The 23370-nt window shown below is 38.7% G+C and overlaps 1 protein-coding gene and 1 long non-coding RNA gene across 3 annotated transcripts in view; one reads left to right on the top strand and one right to left on the bottom strand.

Annotated features, from left to right (window-relative positions):
- spata1 (spermatogenesis associated 1) overlaps nt 1-23370 on the bottom strand; it is a 37453-nt gene that overhangs the window by 13598 nt on the left and 485 nt on the right. Inside the window, 8 exon segments of the mRNA XM_089125361.1 lie at nt 5127-5176; nt 15382-15444; nt 19658-19783; nt 19861-19954; nt 20242-20296; nt 20422-20511; nt 22026-22339; nt 22438-22491. Coding sequence (XP_088981487.1) covers nt 5127-5176; nt 15382-15444; nt 19658-19783; nt 19861-19954; nt 20242-20296; nt 20422-20511; nt 22026-22339; nt 22438-22491 — 846 coding nt within the window.
- LOC148970118 (uncharacterized) lies at nt 12269-13974 on the top strand. 2 transcript variants are annotated; one of them, XR_016148615.1, is made up of 4 exons: nt 12269-12667; nt 13256-13324; nt 13457-13530; nt 13612-13974. It is a non-coding gene; the product is annotated as an uncharacterized LOC148970118 (long non-coding RNA). The 2 variants fall into 2 exon arrangements; XR_016148616.1 differs by having other exon boundaries at nt 13251-13324.

Raw genomic sequence — 23370 nt, 5'->3', positions numbered from 1 at the left:
ATGTATCAATTACAAATTATGTCACACGAGTCTTATTAAAATATTCTATGCAATTAAGTAAGAACATGCATGTGCAAACCCGTCTAGCAATGGCAGCGTTGGCTTTACTAGGAAATAAAAAATAAACTTCATTATTTCGGTCAGTAAAGGTAAAAAAAAAAGAAAGTAATATTTTTATTCAGCCAGGACATATTGAATTTGTTTAAAAGTGCCCGTACATGCATTTATAATGTTAAAAACGATTATAGGCTAAGATTTCTATATGTGTTTGATTTAAGTTTTTATTCATTAAAGAATCCTGAAAATACTATATCACGGTTTCCATGAAAATATGAAGCAGAAGCACAGCTGTTTTCAACACTGATAATAATCATAAATGTTTCTTGATCATCAAATCATCATATTAGAGTGATTTCCGAAGGATCACGTGACACTGAAGACAAGTAATGATGCTGAAAATTCAGCTTTGATCACAGGAATAAATGACAATTTCACATATATTCACATAGAAAACATTTTCAGTGGAATTTCATTTCTTGCAGGTTTCTTTAGCCATTTCCTTGCAGGTTTCTTTTGCCAAATTGGACTATTACCATATTTAAATTAATTTAATTGAGGGAGGAGACTGGGTGGGGCGTTGTGCTCGTGCATGTGCGCTCAATTTTACGTTAATTGGGATGTACAAAGAGAATATGCGTGGGATCCTTCGTACGCAGACATTCATACATCTGTTTTTTTTTGTGCGTACGCACATTTACAGCTTTGATCGTACGCTATGTTTTAGTATGAATTCAACGCAAGTCTTTGTACATGAGGCCCCAGGGGCCTCATGTATAAAACTTTGCGTAGATTTCATCCTTAAAGTGTGCGTACGCACATAAGGCAGAATTTGCGTACGCACAAAAGTTTTCAGATTTATAAAACCGTTCGTACGCCAGAACCTGCAGAATTCACTTTATAAATCCCAGTCAGCGGGAGATTGTGCGCACGTGCGTCTCCTCCCCGAAATTACCATATATGGAGATTACAACGCCTAGTTTAAATATGCATATCCTCATCTGCATATCATTTGCATATGATTATTCATCCACGTGATACCAAGTTTAACGGTACAAGACGTTAGGAAAATATGAAATGCGGATGTGCCGTCACATTATTACAAACATTTTTTTTAGTAGCCTATATCCTTGCCTTGTTTTTGAATGAATAAATCAAATAGTGTTAAATACATTTCAGAGAAAGTTTTTCTCAATCTTTTCCACTGGCCAAATAGTATTTTTAATTGATTTATATTTTAATGGAAAGAGATAGACATGGTTGTGCATTATTTGCACGAAACAGTTTTCTCAGACAATCTCTAGTTAAAACATTAAAACACAGCATGCCAGAAGAAAAGTGTTCAAAAGCAATGCATCCACAACAAATAGGTATATTTCTATTTATTGAATATATATATATATATATATATATATATATATATATATATATATATATATATATATATATATATATATACTGTATATATTGTAACTTCTCAGTAATGATTGCATGTAGAGTTTAACTCCATTAATGAGAATGGCATATTTAATCTAAATGTTTATATTAGAAGTAAAACATAGTTTAAACCATTTTCTTATTTATTCAAACTGTTATTGTGAATATGGACTGTATTTATGATTTGGACTCATAATGAAGATTTACGGTTTTGCTCCATCTGCCGTTAGATTATAGGCTATATTATACGTGCGTCAGTTAGTTTCACCAAACGGCCCAACGCGCGTGCTGGCACGGTCATTTAAGAAGGGATGGATGTTTGCTTCAAGTGATGATAGGTTTGTGAAATTATATTTATATTATCTTTCTGTAGATGTATAATTTTCTTTAGATTCTCTGTCTAATAGTAAGCAAAAAGACATTTGACTCCAGCTCACCATCGGTGTCGCCAAAACCCATAATCTTCTAAAAGAGTGCGTACGCACGGTCAAGAGCATCCTTACGGTGCGCACTTATTTAGGCCAAGTTTATTTTTTATAAATCCCGATGTGCGCGTGGAAAAATGCGTACGCATATTTCTATCCCCATTTTGTGCGTACGCAACGTTTATACATGAGGCCCCAGGGGCCTCATGTATAAAACTTTGCGTAGATTTCATCCTTAAAGTGTGCGTACGCACATAAGGCAGAATTTGCGTACGCACAAAAGTTTTCAGATTTATAAAACCGTTCGTACGCCAGAACCTGCGCAGAATTCACTTCATAAATCCCAGTCAGCGGGAGATTATGCGCACGTGCGTCTCCTCCCCGAAATAACCATATATGGAGATTACAACGCCTAGTTTAAATATGCATATCCTAATCTGCATATCATTTGCATATGATTATTCATTCCTGTGATACCAAGTTTAACTGTAGGCTACAAGACGTTAGGAAAATATAAAATGCGGATGTGCCGTCACATTATTACAAACATTTTTTTTTAGTAGCCTATATCCTTGTTTTTGAATGAATAAATCAAATAGTGTTAAATACATTTCAGAGAAAGTTTTTCTCAATCTTTTCCATTGGCCAAATAGTATTTTTAATTGATTTATATTTTAATGGAAAGAGATAGACATGGTTGAGCATTATTTGCACGAAACAGTTTTCTCAGACAATCTCTAGTTAAAACATTAAAACACAGCATGCCAGAAGAAAAGTTTTCAAAAGCAATGCATCCACAACAAATAGGTCTTTCTATTTATTGAATATATATATATATATATATATATATTGTAACTTCTCAGTAATGATTTCATGTAGTTTAAGAGTTTAACTCCATTAATGAGAATGGCATATTTAATCTAAATGTTTATATCAGAAGTAAAACATAGTTTAAACCATTCTGTTATTGTGAATATGGACTGTATTTATGATTTGGACTCATAATGAAGATTTACGGTTTTACTCCATCTGCCGTTAGATTATAGGCTATATGTGCGTCAGTTTCACCAAACGGTCCAACGCGCGCCGCGTGCTGGCGCGGTCATTTAAGAAGGGATGGATGTTTGCTTCAAGTAATGATAGGTTTGTGAAATTATATTTATATTATCTTTCTGTAGATTTTCTTTAGATTCTCTGTCAATAGTAAGCAAAAAGACATTTGACTCCAGCTCACCATCGATGTCGCCAAAACCCACAGGCTACTCTTCTAAAAGAGTGCGTACGCATGGTCAAGAGCATCCTTACGGTGCGCACTTATTTACGCCAAGTTTATTTTTTATAAATCCCGATGTGCGCGTGGAAAAATGCGTACGCATATTTCTATGCCCATTTTGTGCGTACGCAACGTTTATACATGAGGCCCCAGGGGCCTCATGTATAAAACTTTGCGTAGATTTCATCCTTAAAGTGTGCGTACGCACATAAGGCAGAATTTGTACGCCAGAACCTGCGCAGAATTCACTTTATAAATCCCAGTCAGCGGAAGATTATGCGCATGTGCGTCTCCTCCCCGAAATAACCATATATGGAGATTACAACGCCTAGTTTAAATTTGCATATCCTCATCTGCATATCATTTGCATATGATTATTCATCCACGTGATACCAAGTTTAACGGTACAAGACGTTAGAAAAATATGAAATGCGGATGTGCCGTCACATTATTACAAACATTTTGTTTTAATGGCCTATATCCTTGCCTTGTTTTTGAATGATTAAATCAAATAGTGTTAAATACATTTCAGAGAAAGTTTTTCTCAATCTTTTCCACTGGCCAAATAGTATTTTTAATTGATTTGTATTTTAATGGAAAGAGATAGACATGGTTGTGCATTATTTGCACGAAACAGTTTTCTCAGACAATCTCTTGTTAAAACATTAAAACACAGCATGCCAGAAGAAAAGTGTTCAAAAGCAATGCATCCACAACAAATAGGTCTATTTCTTTTTATTGAATATATATATATATATATATATATATATATATATTGTAACTTTTCAGTAATGATTTCATGTAGTTTAAGAGTTTAACTCATATTTAAAATATTTTATCTTATGAAAATATATATATTTTTCATATTTTAATGGCATAATTAATCTAAATGTTTATATCAGAAGTAAAACATAGTTTAAACCATTCTCTTATTTATTTAAACTGTTATTGTGAATATGGACTGTATTTATGATTTGGACTCATAATGAAGATTTACGGTTTTACTTCATCTGCCGTTAGATTATAGGCTATATGTGCGTCAGTTTCACCAAACGGCCCAACGCGCGTGCTGGCGCGGTCATTTAAGAAGGGATGGATGTTTGCAAGTGATGATAGGTTTGTGAAATTATATTTGTATTATCTTTCTGTAGATGTATAATTTTCTTTAGATTCTCTGTCTAATAGTAAGCAAAAAGACATTTGACTCCAGCTCACCATCGGTGTCGCCAAAACCCATACTCTTCTAAAAGAGTGCGTACGCACGGTCAAGAGCATCCTTACGGTGGGCACTTATTTACGCCGAGTTTATTTTTTATAAATCCCGATGTGCGCGTGGAAAAATGCGTGCGCATATTTCTATGCCCATTTTGTGCGTACGCAACGTTTATACATGAGGCCCCAGGTTGCCCTCCGAAACGCATTCGAGACGGATTTGTAATGGATTTCGTCGGAATAAGACGAGAGTCAACATCGGGAAGGCTTTCAACAAACGGAGATATCTCCGGTCTGCTCTAGGGCTCAAACGGGTCCTATACAAAGTAATAACTTATATTGTTCATGAACGTGTTTCCATAATTATACAATCATACATGGATACAGTAAGCACATAAAACAGTTCAATATGGAGATAGATGGAAACAAAAACCGAAGTTTTCTACTACCCCTGTTTTCCCCTCACACACACACGTGTACTCGAATGCCTTTCCTTTCATATATTTTAAATGACCTGCAGATTTATAACTGTATTACCTCATTATGACTGTAACAAAAGATGTGTGCCGCACAGTGTGCGGCTGATGCTCCTTTGGTTATGAACAGCTCGTGCAAACGTGTGTGTATGTGTGTGTGTGAGTGCGCACGCAGTTTCGCTTGTCGCCAGAGGGGGCGTAGTTCTGCAAAAACTCAGATACTTGCGTTTTGCTCCTTTAATCTACCTTCAACTTTGTGCTTGATAGTTTCTTTGCTTGTGTAGTACCCTCACCGCCTGATGAGGGGAGAAATATGTATAAATGAATACAGGACACGGAGCTGCTGCTGCTTCACTTATCAGAGTCTGTATTGTTTGAGCAGCGCGCGTGAGCCCCCTCCCTGTCAAGCAGGCGAACACTCCCAAAAGGCAAAAGCAATCAAATAATCGAACGAGAGCAGGGAACATTAATCGTCACAGAAATAATCACAAAAAAAAACATGTACCAGAAATACATTCTCTTGTTGTCACATCTAACATATCATATATATATTTTCTACTGTTTATCTACTTATTTCTTTACAATTACATATCTCCTTTTGTAACCACCACACTCTCCCCCTCGAAAATACATGTCGTCTCGACATTACTTTGTTTTCACTTTCTTTCTTTAGGTGGTGCTGTTTTATGTGCAAATGGTCTAACTTATGTATGCACTGCAAGTTAACTGTATGTTCAGTTCATCAATAAAGGTATGTGTAGGGGACTGCATAGTCTCTTGTCCTCCTAATACTGCTTTTTTTCTCTCTAATCCATTCTTTTCAGTGTGCATATAAGTCTTTGTATGGGTAAAAGTATACTGGCTGATACTGTGATGCTGGGTAAGTCCATGGAGTCATGCTGTGCATTTCATATGGCGTGGATTGAAACGCTATTGTGTTCATTTGCTCTACATTATAGCATGCAGGGGTACCCTGCAGGTAATCATAGGTGAATGTCTTAGGTGGTCTCCTCTCTCTCTTAGGCAATCTACACTCCTGTTCTTCTTCACTGTTAGTTCCCCACAGGGCTTTATCTGCTGCATCGTCAGAATTTCCTCCAGCTTGTTCCTCCTCCAGCACATCAACTTTCTGTTGGGGTATCTCCTCATTTCCCATTCGAACTTCTGTTTCATGATCCTTTCCGTTTCAGGTTCACGGGGCCAGATAACTGGTAAGTTTCTGTTTTCTAACTCACTGTTTCCTTCCACAGGTTGCTGAGACTGGACTGCAGGTAAGTACCACTGACTACATCCTTCATCGTCTTCCTCTGAGCTAGAATCATCCCCTTCTACAGAGGTAGGTTCATCCACTTTTCTCTTTGTCTTTGGTTGCGTTCTGATCTCCATTTCCATTGGCAGGTAATCACACGGTAACAAGAGATTTCGATGAAGAACCCATCGATCTTCCCTTTCCTCGCTCCGGCTTAACTTCATAAACAGGGCTTTCTTCTCCCATTCGACGAATAACTGTGTGTATATCATCTTCCCAGTGATTGCGAAGCTTTCCTGTACCTCCTCTGGGTGTGAGATTTCGCACCAGAACACAATCTCCTGGGTGCAACACTGAGTTCCTCACTTTACCCTCATGGTTCCTTTTGTTTCTTTCTGCTGTCTTCTTGCTGTTTTCTTTGGCAATCTCAAAAGCTTCCTGCATTCCTTGCCTCCATCTCTTTACATATTCCTTATGGTTGTTAGTCCCTTTCGCTGCCGTTAATCCAAAGAGCAAGTCAACAGGTAGTCTATCTCTCCCAAACAAGAGATAGAATGGTGAAAATCCAGTAACCTCACATCGCGTACTGTTGTAGGCAAAAGTAAGTTTATTCAATGACACCTTCCAGTTGGACTTCTCTGTTTCTGTCAAGGTTTTTAACATCTGGAGCAATGTCCGGTTGAAACGTTCAACCTGTCCGTTTCCTTGCGGGTGGTATGAGGTTGTTCGCGATCCTGCAATTCCACAAGTCTTTTTTTTAACTGGTAAAGCAACTGATTCTCAAATTCTGCTCCCTGGTCGTGATGAATCTTTTGGGGAAATCCAAATTTCAGTGCATAGTCATTGAATATTCGATCAGCGACAGTTTTTGCAGATTTTGATGTGGTGGCGTACACTTGCGCAAACCTTGTGAAGTGATCAATTATCACCAGGATATATTCGTACCCTCCCTTACTCCTGTCCAGGTGCAAAAAGTCAATGGAAACGAGTTCAAATGGGTGAGTGGTGACAATATTCATTAGTGGTGCTCTGGTTTCTCTACTTGGTTTCTTTTGTTTCAGACAGTTACAACTCTTGGTCACGAAATGTTCAATTTCAGCCTGCATTTTGGGCCAGAAGAATCTGTCTACAATCAATGACGTCGTCCTCTCCACTCCTTGATGCCCCATTTTACTATGCAACTCCTGCAGGATACGTTGTTTATATATTTCAGGCAGCACAAGCTGAGATCGGGTAGCTGTCTTCCGGCGGAGTATTCCATCCTCTCCAATGCATAGTTTGTCCCATTGACGCAGCAAACTTCTACCCTGTGCACTGAATGTCCTTAATAAGTGTCTGGAGAGTTTTTCACCAGCCCTCTTACATTGTACTACAGGTCCAATGTGGGTGTCACTCCCCTGCGCTTGTCGTACCTCATCGGTGGAAAAAGACTGGCCTGACTCAGCACGCTCCGTCGGATCATAAAGCGAACTCATGGCTGTCCACGACATGGCAGGATCTTGAACTTCTACAGCCTGTATGGTTGCTTCAACGCAATCGGATGAGAGTTCCTCTGTACATTGCTCCATCATGGTTCCAATTTCCAGCGGCATCCTGGATAAGCTGTCTGCATCAATGTTTTCTCTGCCAGGGCGGTATTTTATGGTGAAATGGAAATCCGCGAGCTCCGCAACCCACCTGGATCCAGTCGCATTGAGCTTGGCACTGGTCAGTACATAAGTAAGCGGATTGTTGTCGCTGTATACTGTAAAGGTGGGTGCGTAGTACAGGTAATCACGGAACTTCTCTGTGATGGACCACTTTAAGGCTAGAAACTCCAATTTCCCTGAGTGAAGATGATAATTTCTTTCAGAGGCTGTCAGTGTACGGGATCCATAAGCAATGACTCTGAGTTTCCCCTCTTGCCTTTGGTACAGAACAGCACCAAGTCCCTGGTTTGAGGCATCCGTATGGAGTATAAACGGCTGCGAGAAATCAGGAAATCCAAGGACCGGAGGTTCTGCCAAGCAGTCTATTAGTTTCTCCAATCTCTGCTGATATTTTTCTGTCCATAAAATGGGCTTCTGAGAAGGCACTCCTTTCTTTTTGTTTTTTGTACACTTGGTGGTGGTTCCATTGTATCTTTCGCCCTTTGTCTCCACTTCTCCTTTCAGAAAGTCATAGAGCGGCCCAGCGATCTTGGAGAAATCTTTGATGTACTGCCTATAGTAACTTAACAGGCCAAGTACGGCTCTCAACTGTCCCACCGTGCTGGGTCTTTTCTCTCTCAGGGCTCTCACAGCCTCGGTGTCAGCAGGGTCAATTTTACTTCCTTCCGCGGACACAATCCTCCCCAGGTAACGAACTTCCCGCCTGAACATCTCACATTTACTCGGCTTGAGTTTGATCCCATATCGCCTTAAATGCTGCAGAACTCTTTTCACATCATTGACATGGTCTTCAAAGGATTTGCTGAACACTAGCGTGTCATCAAGGTAGGGGACACAGCAATCGTATCTGAGGTCCTTCAGGCACTCTTGCATGCAGCGTTGGAAAGCTGCTGGAGCGTTCATCAGACCAAAAGGGATGCGAATCCATTTATACAACCCCCATGGTGTTCCGAAAGCTGTCATGGGTCTACTCTCTTTGGCCATGAAACCATGATGGTATGCTTTTCCTTGGTCAAGTAGTGAGAACCAGCTGTTTCCTCCAAGACTGTCCATGATATCCTGAACACGTGAAATGGGCTGTCGGTCAGGGTTTGTTTTCCGATTTAATTCTCTGTAGTCAATACACAACCGCAAACTACCATCCTTTTTCCGGACGCAGACCACTGGTGAGGAATACGGCGAGTTTGACTGTTTAACCCATATCCTTGGGCAATGAGATCGTGTAGGTAATCCTTTATTTCTTTGTACAGGGGACGAGGTACTGACTGGTAAGTGCGTGCGACTGGGGTAGAGTCTGTTAGCGAGATAGTCAACTGCAGCCCATCTATGCAGCCAATGTCATCATCGGATTTCGAAAAGGAAGCTGCTTCCTCTCTCAGCATCTGTCTTACAATGTGTCTTCTGGACTCACTAAGATGGCTTAAGTCCAGAGGTGGTTCCCATGCGATGTCAGAGGTATGGCCGGTTTCATCTGTTATTTGATTGACCCTCACGGAAGTTAAGTCAGGTCCCTCACAAGTAGCAGTTGGATACACTGCCTGTACAGGTTGCACTGTGCCTATGACCATTTTGCCTGTTAACAGTAGGTCATGATCCGTAGGATTCTGTACACTGACAATTATGTGGGGAGATGCGTGTTGTCGCAGGGTTACAATCATCTCACAGAACTCCAACCCCTCTGCCCACTGTGGGTTAACGTCAGGCTCAAAAAGTAGCAATGTATCTACTTTTGGTTGATGTGACTGTACTCTGCATTCAATTTGTACTGATGTGTGTTTGGGCACATGAACATTTTCTTTTTTTGTTTTGACTAAATATTCACACGATGTTTCTGCATGAACTTGCTCAATGAAAGCTTGAACTTTTTCTCTCTCCACCGATTCATTGGTGATTGAGCAAATAGTGAACAACAAGGAATTAACTCAGCCAATCACATTGTATCCAATGATAGGATGACGTAGCTCTCTGCCCTTCATCACCAACACAGGTATGATCAGTTCTTTTGTTTTCACTTCATTGGATGCCAACCCAAAAGTCACTTCCATCCACCCTGCATAAGGTATGTCCTGTCCGTTTGCCGCCACAAGGCAGAGTCCTTCAGGTGCATCAATTAGCTCTGCAACATTTCTCAGTCTGATATTAGGTAAGTGTTTGTTTTTCCACAGTTCATCCACTATACACACTTGAGACCCTGTATCCCATAATACATCAACAAGCTGGCCTTGTATGTAACATTGTACCAGACACTGCTTCCCCACAAAAGCAGTACCCATAGACATTTTTTCTTTCGATTTCCTTTTTGGCAAAGCAGAATTTATAATGACATTGGAGGACTGATTGCGTCGTTTCCCAATTTCTGTCCGGTGATTAGATTGACATGCCCCAGAGCGGTACAATGTTTGCTTACCAGTCTCACAGTGTCTCAATATGAGGTCAGGGTGGATAGTGCCACCAAATGAACAGCTTTGACAGGACTCTTCCATCGCACCGGTCACTGCCTGTCCCGCGGTCGTGACCTGTCCTCGTTTAAAGAACCATCTCTGTTCTGTCATGGGCATCCGTGCTCGACAGCCAGCTGAGAAATGGTCGCTACCACCACACTTGTAACAGTGACTACAGTAGACATCCAATCCACTTTGTTGACATGCAAAGCATTTCCTTACTCGAGTCGCAGGAGGGTGATAGCGTTGTGCTGGGAGCCACTGTGGTCGTGGAACTGTCTCTCTCCTCTGGTCGCAAGGCTGCAAGTAATATTGAGGTGGATATTGAGTCTGAGCAGGATATTGAGTCTGTGGCAGGGATGCGCTAGTCAGCGGGGGACACTGAGTAGACATGACCTGAGGTTGCTTGATTGACTCTTTAATTTGAGATACCTCCGCACTGAGGTCTCTCAACAGTGCCATGCCTGAACGCATTTCTCTCAGCTCACCTAAGATCTGAAGTTCGGTCTTCTCTGGATTGTGCTGAGGTGGTGTTTTTCCTTTTTTCTCTAGAGTGGTATCACTCGATTGAACTGTGTGTACTTTAGTGGTGCATGGCTGGACAAGTTTCTTTTTACTTTGGCGCTCAGCTTCGTGGGTGCACGCCAGGTTGACTTTATCTAGTTCATCACTTACATCAGTTTGTGTCAAATAGGGTCGCAGATCACCTCTAATGCTGTCATTCTGTAGGCCCGTCAGGATAGTGTGGAGAAACATGCTTTGGACTAGCTGTGGGTCATACTTCAAACTGGATTCGGCCTCCTGTGAAGCAAACAGAATCTTTTGTCGTAAATCCAGACAGCGGACAAGAAAGCTTTGCGGGGTCTCTTTGCTGCTCTGTACCTCTGAGGTAAGTTGTTTATACAGCTCAGTGGCACCCTTTTCTTGGAAATGAGCCCTGAGAATCCGTCTTAATGTGGACAGTGTAAGGTTTGTCTATCCCTCTAGGTAGCTACGAAGCTGCATGCCTGGTGCAATTGCTCGGATTACAGCATCAACAATTTCAAGCTCAGAGTAACCTCTGCTCCGTCCATGTTCAATTTGGTGAGCTAGACTTGAGAAAGGAGAGTTTGTCTCTTTGCCCAGGTTCACCTATCTGGCCAGATATTTTGAACTCCCTGCTCCATGTTGACATAATTGGTCGTGTTGACGCTGAGTGACACTTTAGGTTGGTAGTGTGTGTGTCTAAGCTTTGCTGTGTGTCATAGCTTTTAGCTGCATGTTTGTGTGGTGTGGGGCACTAACATTCTGCTGTGTGCTTGTAACGATGTTATGTTTTTGTTCAATTAGTTTTTGCAAAGCTAACTGCAACGTATCAATTTCTTTTTGTAGCTTTTCCTGCTCTGTGACCTGCACTACTGAGTCTACAGTCACTCTCTGAATCACATGTGCTGTCTGTTGTTCGGAGGTATTTTCACTGCCCTGTTGAAGTTCCCAAATTTTGTCTTACACACAAAAGTTCTGACATGCCATTATCTTCCAGTTCATCTATAAGCCCTCCCTTTCAAGACGTTTCACTGGTGCAGAAATGACAAATGAGTGGCTTTTGTCGATAACATGTTCACTCCCTTCAATATTCAAGAAATCACACAATTTCACAAGGTTTTCTCTTGATAGTGAATACAATACTCCTATCACTTCAAGTCTTAAGTCCTCTAACTGATCCATGGTTCACTTAGGCTGTGAGTGTGTGCAGTGTATGATGCAGAAAAGCAGTCTTAGCTGGTCGGAAAATGGCAATGTTCCGGGTATCGACGATCAACCTCAGATAGCACGCACTCTTCTTCCGAACTCAACGTGGACGCCAGCCGTTCTCACTCTGTTCACCTCAGCCACAAGTCAGAATGAATGACACTGGAGGTAGACCATCATCTATGGACGCCGACCTTCACTGCATTTCATCCCAGCGGTGCCTCCAAAATGTAATACCCTCACCGCCTGATGAGGGGAGAAATATGTATAAATGAATATATATAGCAGCTGCTGCTGCTTCACTTATCAGAGTCTGGCTGCGTCCGAAACCGCATACTTCCCTACTATATAGTAGGGAAAAAGCAGTAGGCGAGTGAATAAGTATGTCCGAATCCTTAGTATCCAAAAAGAGTAGGCGAGAATTACCAGAGTGACGTACTAATTATCGCGAGATTCGGGCATACGTATACTTATAGTACGTCCGAATATTCCTACTTTCGTACTATATAGTAGGGGAAAACAGTATTTGAAAGGAGTAGTATGTCCGAAACCTCAGTACTCATAAAAGAGTAGGCGAGAAGTTCCCGGATGATCACCTGCTTTCGCCAAGATTTTTGAGTGTTCATCCGATGGATACTCTTCTATCCCAGGAGGCCACGGGAGAGCATTCGTCATTATCAACATCGCGGAGATCAGCGAAGCAGGGGGTTTTCAAATGTGAGTAAACACGGTTCCTTGTGTTTAAATCGTATGTGTTAAACTACTATAGAGTAAACGTTTTAACTGTTGAAGGTCTAAAGGACTTAAGTTAGACAGTATAGTATAGTTGTGATTTTGCTGTAAACACATGTTTTATTAGTTAGTTAAACAGGGGAGCTCCAGTAAGTAGGCTAACGTTACACGTAAGTTTCTAAAATGGATTTACATAACCATATAACGTTACATCTTAAACACGCTTATTTAAAATGTATATTTACATCTGAAATGAAAATATTGTTTAAGTATTGCAGATGAGCACATCCCAACATGAAAAATACATATGAGTGATGTAACGTTATGTGTGCTATTATGAAGGATAATTCACTGTTGTCAACACTACTTACATTAGACAAATGTGCTGTAAATACGGTAAATAAACAAATCTATAAAGTAACTAAATATGTTATATTTAATTTGTCCCTTATTAGTGTTGATATATTAAGGAACATTTAAGTTGGATTAAAAGTGAGTTAACACATCAACCTCAGCATGTAAATTCAGTGTTGAGCTCGTAATGTGAATCTTGTCTGTATGTTACAAGGACAGAAGAACACGCGTGTGTTTATCCGGTGGAGAGAGGCTCATGATGCTGAATGCTGTCATCAAAGGCTTTGGGTGAGTATACTACAGAAATGGATATCAAAATCTATTCAATCTTAATTTGTAGTTTATTTGAATTATTGTAAATTCAAGTAGAGACATTACAACACTTTTCTGATTCTTGATTTCTGTGCATTTGCTGCATAGCTTTTGTGGTGGAGCAGGACCTGCAAGGAAAGATGATGGCAGCATTTGTTTTAGGGATTTTACTCAAATATAAAGTAAGGTTATTTTTAATAGATAAATCAAATGACATTGTGTTAAAATGACTGCTTTTGTATAATGTTTGTGCATTTTTGTAGGATCTGAAATGTCTGCAGACTGGTGTGAGCACTGAGGATGAGGAGCCCAGAGGTGCATCCTGGAAGTGGTGCCATGGATGAGACCCTCCAACTCTCCACCTGCCCTTATGAGTCCCTCCATCTCTCCACCTGCCTTTACGAGACCCCCGATCTCTCCACCTGCCCTTATTGCCTCAGATTGTGAAGCGCAGCACAACAACAAGCTCTGGGAAGAAGGCACAGTCCCCTCTGGTGAATTCATCAGAATAAAGCTGCAGAATGGGAACCGCTGTGTTGAGTCGGCATGATGTGGTGTTCAGCGGCTGTAAATACATGCTTGTAGTTTGAATAAAGCTTTGTTTCATGTGTTGTTGACTTGTATAATGCATTTGTTTATTGTGATGGTTACTTTTATTTGTTCTTTTACTCATTTATTCATTTTTATTATTGTTGTCAGTATATAAAATTTAATTATTTAATTAATGTATCCATTAATTCATCGATTGACTGATAATTGAGATGTTTCACTGCATTTATGAATATAAATGTATTCATGCATAACTGTCATATGACAAAACAAATTACATTTTGCTTGTTATATTAAATTATATTTTTAGTATATAAAAAAGTTATATAATTAAGTATTGGTCAGCATTTAATATTATTATTTTGTTTAAGTTTTGGGGTGGGCTAACAATGCAATTCATTCTGAGGTAATATTAATTTTTAAGGAGTGATACTTACATTTTTCGAGTATAAAATCAACAGTTTTCTCCAAAAGAGATCTTCGAGCAGCTGCCCGTCTCCTTTGTGCAGACATTACAAACGCAGAGGAAAACTGTTCTAGGTTGTGCTGTCGAGTCACTGATGGTATGAAGTGTTAGTACACCTGTCACTCATAATTTAACCTTATAAACGTATTACATACAAGATCATGGAAAGATACCATAATAGTCATAATGACAAAACAGAAAACATAAAGATCATTGGTTTGTTTACATCATAATACAGGAAAAAGGAACAATAACAAGGCTAAATATCTTTAAATAGTTCTTCATAATAGGCCTAAATGAAAAATGTTGTTGTTTTGTTGTTATAGGTCTGAGGGATGAAACGAGGTAAATTCATCAAGAAAAGGAGGAAAACTTAAAGGAGAAACGTTTTGGGTATAAAATAAAGAAATTAACAACATATATTCAAGAGGTGACGATTTGGGGGTTTCTTAATAAAAAAAAAATATCAGCTGTTTCTTCAACAATACCACAACAAAATGAGAAAGTTTCATCAATGTCAAGATATTTATAGATAGAAGAATTAAACGTGTCGCTCATTTCTTTGCGCTTGTGATATGATGATAACACGTCGTAGTAGGTCACATGATAACGTCAACATGGCAGATGTCCGGTTCTCATTCATACTCAACGAGATTTGGCTATAAAGTACCTACTCTTTTAGCGCTCGTTGAGTAAGTACTTATTGAAATTAAGTACCTACTCATTGAGTATGCGGTTTTGGACGCAGCCTCTGTATTGTTTGAGCAGCGCGAGTGAGCCCCCTCCCTGTCAAGCAGGCAAACACTCCCAAAAGGCAAAAGCAATCAAATAATCGAACGAGAGCAGGGAACATTAATCGTCACAGAAATAATCACAAAAAAAACATGTACCAGAAATACATTCTCTTGTTGTCACATCTTACATATCATATATATATTTTCTGCTGTTTATCTACTTATTTCTTTACAATTACATATCTCCTTTTGTAACCACCACACTTGCAGTCGTCGATTTGCACCATCTCTGGCTTGAAGTTGTTGTAGCATTTTACTGTAGAAGGCAGTGGCGGCTCCTGCAAAATCTCTCAGGGGGGCAAATATTTGGATGATTGATAAGGACAAGGCTCACCCATGCAATGGATTAATTAACATCTTAAGCATGTAAAGTCAACTTCACTTTAATATTAATGACAAATAAAGTGACTTAATAACAATAAATCTTCTTGTTTCTATACTCACTATTATTACACTTATTTTATCACATTACTCACTTAAAGAGATAGTTCACACAAAAATGAAAATTATGTCAGTAATTACTCAACCTCATGTTGTCCCAACCCCGTCAGACCTTCGTTCATCTTCGGAACACAAATTAAGATATTTTTGATTAAATCTGAGAGTTGTGAGACCATCACTACAGACTCCAGTGCAGAGTTAAATTAACACTTTTTCAGAGTTAAAATGTAACTCTTTATGGAGTTAAAATACTAATCCTACGGAGAGTAAATGTAAGTCTAAAAATAATTATATGAACTCATTACCAGTGTTAAAAAGTAACACTTAAAAAATAAATATATTTAGTTTAACACTTCTTAGAGTTAACATTTATTCAACACAATATAATGTTTTGTGTGGAAATTACTACACTGAACACCATATTCTTGATTTACTGCCTTTATTTCAGCAAATCCATTTGGTTCAGATTTGAGGAGGAGTAACTTCAACCGGTTGTCTGCAGGACAGTCGTATCTGAAGATCACAAAAACAACAGTGTGAGGCATAATCTAGCACCATTCATTGAGAATGCAAAAATATATTAGCTGAAAATCACGCACATCGTGGGTCACCACTAATACGTAGCCTAACGTTATAATTGCAGGCCTACACAGCACAGCTATATCTTATTTTCCAGGGTAACGTTAGACACTGCAATTTTGTAACCACGTATGCCTGTAATGCATTGATGCATCAATTTCACGGTAAAACACTCATTTTCAGAAACACGGTGAATGGAAAGACGGTTAGCTAATGTTAACTCGTTTACATCGACAAAACCCCACGCAAATAGCCATTTCAAAATTTGAAACAAGTAAACAAACGTTCAACAGCAAGTTTGTCATAGTTGTTGACGTTAGTAAACAGTATAGCCTATAACGTAGCTGCTACGCGATGACCAAACGTGTTTGTCAGAAAATATAGAACATTTTTAAATAGTTTTATATACACTTTTACCTACCTCACGACGAGGCACATAAGTCCATTATTCCTTTGTCCAGCTGCAGGGTCGTGTCGTGGCGCACTTCTCAAAAATAACTCCAGGTGTAACGTTAGCGTTAAAACCAAAACACACCTGAACACCAATGAATGAACTCCAAAATACAACACAGCCCGGGAGTATCCAATAACACAGAGTGTAGTTAGAGTTAAAAAAATAACTTTTTGCCGAACTCATGATTTTTCAACTCCTGAAATTTGCTGTGTAGGCTTCTAAAGGACTGTGTTTGCCATGACGTTGTTCAAGTTCAACTGTCTGAGTAGGCTTGTTTGAGATGAGCAAATTCTGCGCAGAATCGATCACCGGTGATCAGCGCGAGATGCATGCCGGTTAGAAATGTGTCCGAGAACGGTCCGCCTGGCTCTGATGTCATGCCGACGTATGTCAAAAAACTCTCGCGAGCGCAAGGCGGAAGGGTCGGATTCTGCAGTCGCGCGCAGTTGCTCTCCACCGACTGCGCTGATCAAAAGCATGATGGGAAACGACTTGCTGACGACACAGCTTAATGCTCATTGGTTTAAACAACATGATGAAGCTAAATTCCATATTCATTAAGCTAAATTCTCCAAATCAAGGCCATGTTTTTTTTTTTTTTTAATTGAAACTGATATATATTGTGAATCTCTTAAACGGGTTAAAAATAAGAAAGCTATAGTCAGTAACTCAAATATACTAGGCCTACTCTAAAATGTTCAAGTGAAAAATAGCTCTCATTTTATAGATGATGAAGTTTGTAAGTCTGTCTATTTAAGCTAAGCTTATTTTGATTTATTGATTTATTTTATTATTAATTTTATTCTGATGTTTATTTATTTGTCGATGTATAATAGGCCTATTTGTTTCACGAATTGGTGCTTGTAGGTAGGCTATGTTTGTAACTTGCATTCTAATAAAAAAGTAAAATAAATAAAAATAAAAGAACAACAGATGAATTGTTCTCTTTTAAAATGTTTGATTTTAAAACTGATATCATGTTTTATGTGTATACATATATGGGTGAATAAACTCTCTGACAGTGCCATATGGGTTATATTTCATTTTTGTTAAAACAATAAACACGTCTGTATTAAAGAAAGAAAAAAAGATTGATAAACACATATTTAACAAGTACTTTGGGTGTCTTGTTCATTATATTTATTTTTATATAAAAGCAACAGAACTTAAATCACATCCAGTTTATTAGCAACACGTGCACGAGCGTGAATCCCGTTAATCCCGCGATATCCGCCTTTGATCTCACAGGTGTCTGATTCACTGCGAGAACCGAGATCTGTCCGGCTTTATTGCGCTTTTTTCACTCCTCCCCTCACTGCAGCCGCCTACTCTCGACTACATTGCAGGCGAGGCGAGGCGCATCTCAAACAAGCCTAGTGTCTGTGCCACAACTCGCGAGATGTCCCAACAGTCTCTCTCGCTCTCGCTTTTTTTTTAAAAATCAATTTAATAAAGATAATAAAGTAGTGTTTCATTTTTTATTGTTGTTGTTTAAATTCAAAATTGTTTTAAAATATTATTTTTCACTTAATCTTATGTTTGTTCCCACCAATCGAAGTTAAGGATACGTATGATGATGTAAGCACGTTAGTGCGAGCCCTCCCGGAACCCATAGAGAATGCATTGCAGTGCCTGCAGTTCGAAAAAAAAAAACATATTTGAATGTAAGTCTATGGGAACACTCTGGGCGATTCTCAGCCAGAGTGAAATCGCCCAAAAAGAGGCGGTACTCCACAGAACGTGACACGACGCTGATTGGACTATATCCCAGTGACGGGTAGGGTAACTCTCTGGTTGAATGAGATTGCGAATGTGATTCACACTTTGGTGGTGCGTCGCCCAATCGCCCTAATGAAGAAACCGCCCCTGAAAGGTGTGGTGGTCATTTCCCACAACAATACTGACTATAATGAGAGTTAGTTGACATGTAGAGGGAATGTTTCTTATAGTCAACAGAATGTCTAAAAGGGACCATCAAAATAAAGTGTTAACCTTATTTTTTTATATCACACAGTATATTCTATTCATATAAATTCAGCAATACATATTAATGGTAAACCTTCCAGTTACACGTTATTCACTAGTCCACTTAAGACATTTAGTACAAGGAGCTTTGCAACCACGTGTCAGCTAACTCATTAGTATCATTAGACTGTTAGGTTAGGGTTAGAGAAAAATAAAGTTGTCTTGCAAAGTTATTAGAAGAATGTCTGTTTGGGGGACCAATAAAATGATTCGTTAACTTAAGCAGACAGTCAACTAATACTCTGACCGTAGTAGACATGAAGTTGCAAAGTAACCAAGATATAATTTCCCCCACCTTCATGATGGATATTGAAGAGTGTTTTCCTTTCGATACGGTTCACTCGCATTGTGTCAGTCAGATTTTATATGATGCTTTTGGGGAAAACCTCTCTTTTCTCAGAAACCTGAAGCCTGATTGGTTCACGTCACAGACAAATGGCATTTCAGCTCGCCAGAAACTAATTCACCTCCTATATTAGTCACACAGAAATGCAATTGTCCATTATTTACAAAAATATTTAAAGCACCCCCACCATCGCGTCATTGATTCATCTCCTCCTTCTGTGGTCAACCTCTCAGAATCATAGAAGACCTTTTAATTATTATTGTTAGAGTACATGACTGAAATCAATGGCAGAGTAGCAAGGCAGAAACCAAGAAAGACACAATCAAAGGTTGTCATCAAGCTTTTCCAGGTGCTGAGGCCAAACAATTTTCACATATAAGATAACTTTACAAGAACATTGATGGTAGTATGATAGCTTGGGGATGTTTTAAAACAATCCCACGACAATTTGTAACTATTTTATACTTGATGAATCTCTCCCTTGTACCACACTTAGGTTAGGTGTACCTTCACTTTTTTTCTTTTTCTTTTTTTTCTTCTAAAAAACATGTTTTGTTACAAATCTCAGAGTACAAATTCATATGTAATTGCCACCTCATAAAAGTTACATTTTCTCATGAGATCAGATTGGATGTGATTCTAGAGGGCATTATACCTTGGTTCCTTCGATGTCTGTTAAAGGCTAAAAGCTCTCTGCCCTTTTTGAAAAGTTCTTGCCTTGTTTGTTCAAGCTCCTTCCTTTGCTCTTTGAGTAGCTTGATTTCCTTTATCAGCTCACTGTCTGAAAGCATAACATTTTTGAATACGGTATTCAAGAACAAGAATGACACTGTTTGTTAGTACCTGCTCATGTCTTACAAGTGGTAGTTTGTTGTGTATAAAATTTCATGGAATAGACGGACAGTGCAGAACTGCTCTCTGGGAGTGGAGAGGTTGGTCTACTCATAAGAACCTGTGAAAACACATAAAAAACACACTTAAAGCTTCTTACAACAATGTCCAGAACACACTGTTCAACCGCCAGCTGCGTGAGGAATTTTACTCAGCCAAAAAAACCTCATGGTGTCTTAATGAGGGTACGTTACTTCCTGTTTTGTCTAGAAGACCTCTACTAAACCTTCAGAAACTCTCTATAGTGGCCTGGGTGAAACTACAACATTGCATTCTGTACAAAACTTGAATGACTTGTATGATGCTCTATTGGTTTTATCAAATGTAATATGAAAACACATCTCTTACCACATCATCTGTTTTTTCTTCACTTGATTTCAGTGTCAGAGACCTATTCAATTTCCTAAACGTATAACATAGGGTATAAAGGCAACTAAATATTACATTATAGAGCTAATTCTTTTATTACCAATAAATAGTTACTATTAAAAGTATTTAACAATTACAGAAGCCAAAAAATCAGGTTACCTTGCCAGTCCTTGAGAATCCGCAAATGGCTCTGGAGCTCCAGAGTTTCTGTTGTTTCTTTTAAAAAAATCGTTCTTTTGTGCAGTAGTACGGAAGCCCTTGAATCCATTTCTACTTGAACAGAAATAAATAACCTGACTCCCAATAATGTTTAAGTAAATATGTAAGTATTGTGTACATTATATAAAAATGTGTTGTCACAATCTTATGCCAATTTGTAACTTTGCACTACACATGAATGAACATCAAGAAACTTATTTTTATTAAATGATTATTATTCTCCCTTACTTGACACACCAGTTCAGCTTAGGTCATAGTGACTATACAATAACTTCAATAACTACTATCAATCAATCTGCTATTTTATTCAAACAGTTAACTACTAGATGCGTTTCAAGTTTTTGCAATCCAAAAATATTTATTAGTGCTAAAACAGAATTTTTTTAATACATTTTTGCCATTCAGTTACATGGCAAAGGCTTTTTGGGGGCCTGAAAACACAAAGTGCGGGTTTCAAAGTGCAAGAATTTTTTTTTTTTTACAACAATACCGTTATCATCTTTGTGGAAACTACAAATAGGTAAATTTGTGAAAACTGTGATGTCATGTACGTGTATTATGTGTTCAGTCATAGGTGCATATATTGTTTCTTTACCATTGCCGGCCTGGCATGCATAATACAGTATTTTTTGTCATTTTTCTGGATCCGTGTGAACAGGGACCGTTTTGACTAACACAGTCTCATCCCAATACGTCATACAACTGACACTTTTGACCATACGTCAACATCCGCCGTTTTAGGGTACCCTTTAACGTCACTTAGATTAGTTTTAGAGTGCAGTTTAAAATTTTAACCATTACCTACAGAGCTCTCCACCATCAAGCTCCTGCGTACATCCAGGACCTATTTCACATTCACTCTCCCGGTCGCTCCTTGAGGTCTTCAGGCCAAGACCTTTTTATTGTTCCTAGAACACGTTTTAAAACAAGAGGTGATCGTGCGTTTTGTGTGGTGGCTCCAAGGCTCTGGAATTCTCTTCCATTAGTCTTGAGAGCTTTGGATACTGTAGAAAATTTTAGTAAACACCTTAAAACACATCTTTTTAGACAAGCTTTTAACTAGCTAGATGGTGGTGTTGTAATATGTGTGTGGTTTTTATTTCTTTTATTATTTGTTTTTTACTGTAAAGCACTTTGTGACCCTTCATGTCTGTGAAAAGTGCTATATAAATAAAGTTTACTTACTTACTTACTTACTTACTTAGATGACGTTCCTGGGGTGTCATCCAACTGACGCTTTTACCTTTAACGTCAGTTAGATGACGGGGTAGGTTTAGGTCTGGGGTAGGGTTAGGTTTAGATAACGTCATCTAACCGATGTTTAAGGGTAACCTAAAACGGCGGATGTTGACATATGGTCAAAAGCGTCAGTTGTATGACGTCTTGGGATGAGACTGCGCTGTTTTGACAATGTTTTTTAACTTTCAAAAATGCTCTTCCATTTTTAGTACATCGTTGCCATGCAAACACCCTTTTTGTTCCTTAACAAAATGAACTCAGTAGTTAATTATCAATAGTGCACCTGTGCTTTTATTCTTAGTGTTTTCATACCAGGGTGTTTGTTTACAGGTTCCATCTGATCTTGTGAAGGATATGTTAGATGAGGAGTGTCAGTGGATTCTGCATCTTCATCATTCGCGTTCTCCTCTGCATCCTGCATTAGGACAGATTGCTGAGGTCCTTTATTGATTGAGGGGAATTTAATAGGTTCTTTTATCATGCCAGGTGCACATGTTGGTCTGGGCAAATCGTGATTGTAATGGTCACTGTTACTTATTAAAGTATCAGGGGTCAGAGAGCTGGAGCAAAGGCCACTGTCATTCTATACGGGTAAAAGGTAGAGCTCAGGAAAAGGAGCCTAATGGGGTCATGGAAAGAAGACAGATATGCATAAATCGTCTGATAACCACAAATAAAATTAAACTTTATGTCACTTACAAATGGTTAAGTACTTACAAATGGTGGAGTGAATGATTTTACTGTCAGTTCTCCCTCTTGTCTGAATTTAACCTGAGATCAAATTACAGGAGTTGTGACAGTTTATTTTAACTTTATTCTGCTCACATGAAAACTATGCATCTGTCTACAAGCATATTCACATTTTGCAATTGTAGATTGCCTGTATTGAGTTAAGTATTTTAATTTGTGTCCTATGTACTTTGTTCTCAAACTTTTAACCCTTGTGCATCCTTATGGACATTTTTGTCCTTTTCAGTTTTGTTTTTTTGATCACTTTGCCTGTGTTAAAGCTAACTGCAAAAAACGTGGCACAGGTGTGTATTTTTATTGGAATTTCACTATTTTACCGTCATTTTCTTAAAAAAAAATTTTTTTTGCATTAGGTACAAAAAATACTCCCTCTCAGCACCTTTTGGACAAAAATGTCACCATTGAAACCCATTAAAACGGCCATTTTTAATCCCCGGTTCAGTTAACTATAAAATTACGCAATCTTTTTTAAGAGGCTTTCATTCTGATGGCAAGGCTTCAAAATTTTATTTTTTACTATTTTTTTATCAGTATTGTTTTTAAGTTTGGCCTATAAAACAAATATCACTTTTTTCCTGTTTTCTGGTTCGGCATAATAGAGAGCCAACTGGATAAATTATGCAACAATATTTGTGTGGGTGTGTTGGTATGGATGTCAGAGTGTGGTTAGTATGTGTGTCATAAAAAAATATGTGTGTGTGTGCGCGCATGTGTGTGTTTGAGACAGAAGAACTGCAAATTCAGATCCAATCACTGTGAGCACCAGTGGGGGTTTGCTGGCACCCAATGGGGAAAATATGTTACTACGCCCAAACAAACTGTTACCGAAAGCTCATTTTTTGAGATATCCTCAAATTTGGAACACAACCTATTTAGATTTATGGCTTTGATTTCATTTCA

This window comes from Pimephales promelas, chromosome 21 (genome assembly GCF_988280905.1).
Source record: "Pimephales promelas chromosome 21, fPimPro1.hap1.1, whole genome shotgun sequence".
NCBI lineage: Eukaryota > Metazoa > Chordata > Actinopteri > Cypriniformes > Leuciscidae > Pimephales > Pimephales promelas.
Note: the sequence above shows the minus strand (reverse complement) of the source record. Positions and strands in the feature narration are given on the sequence as shown.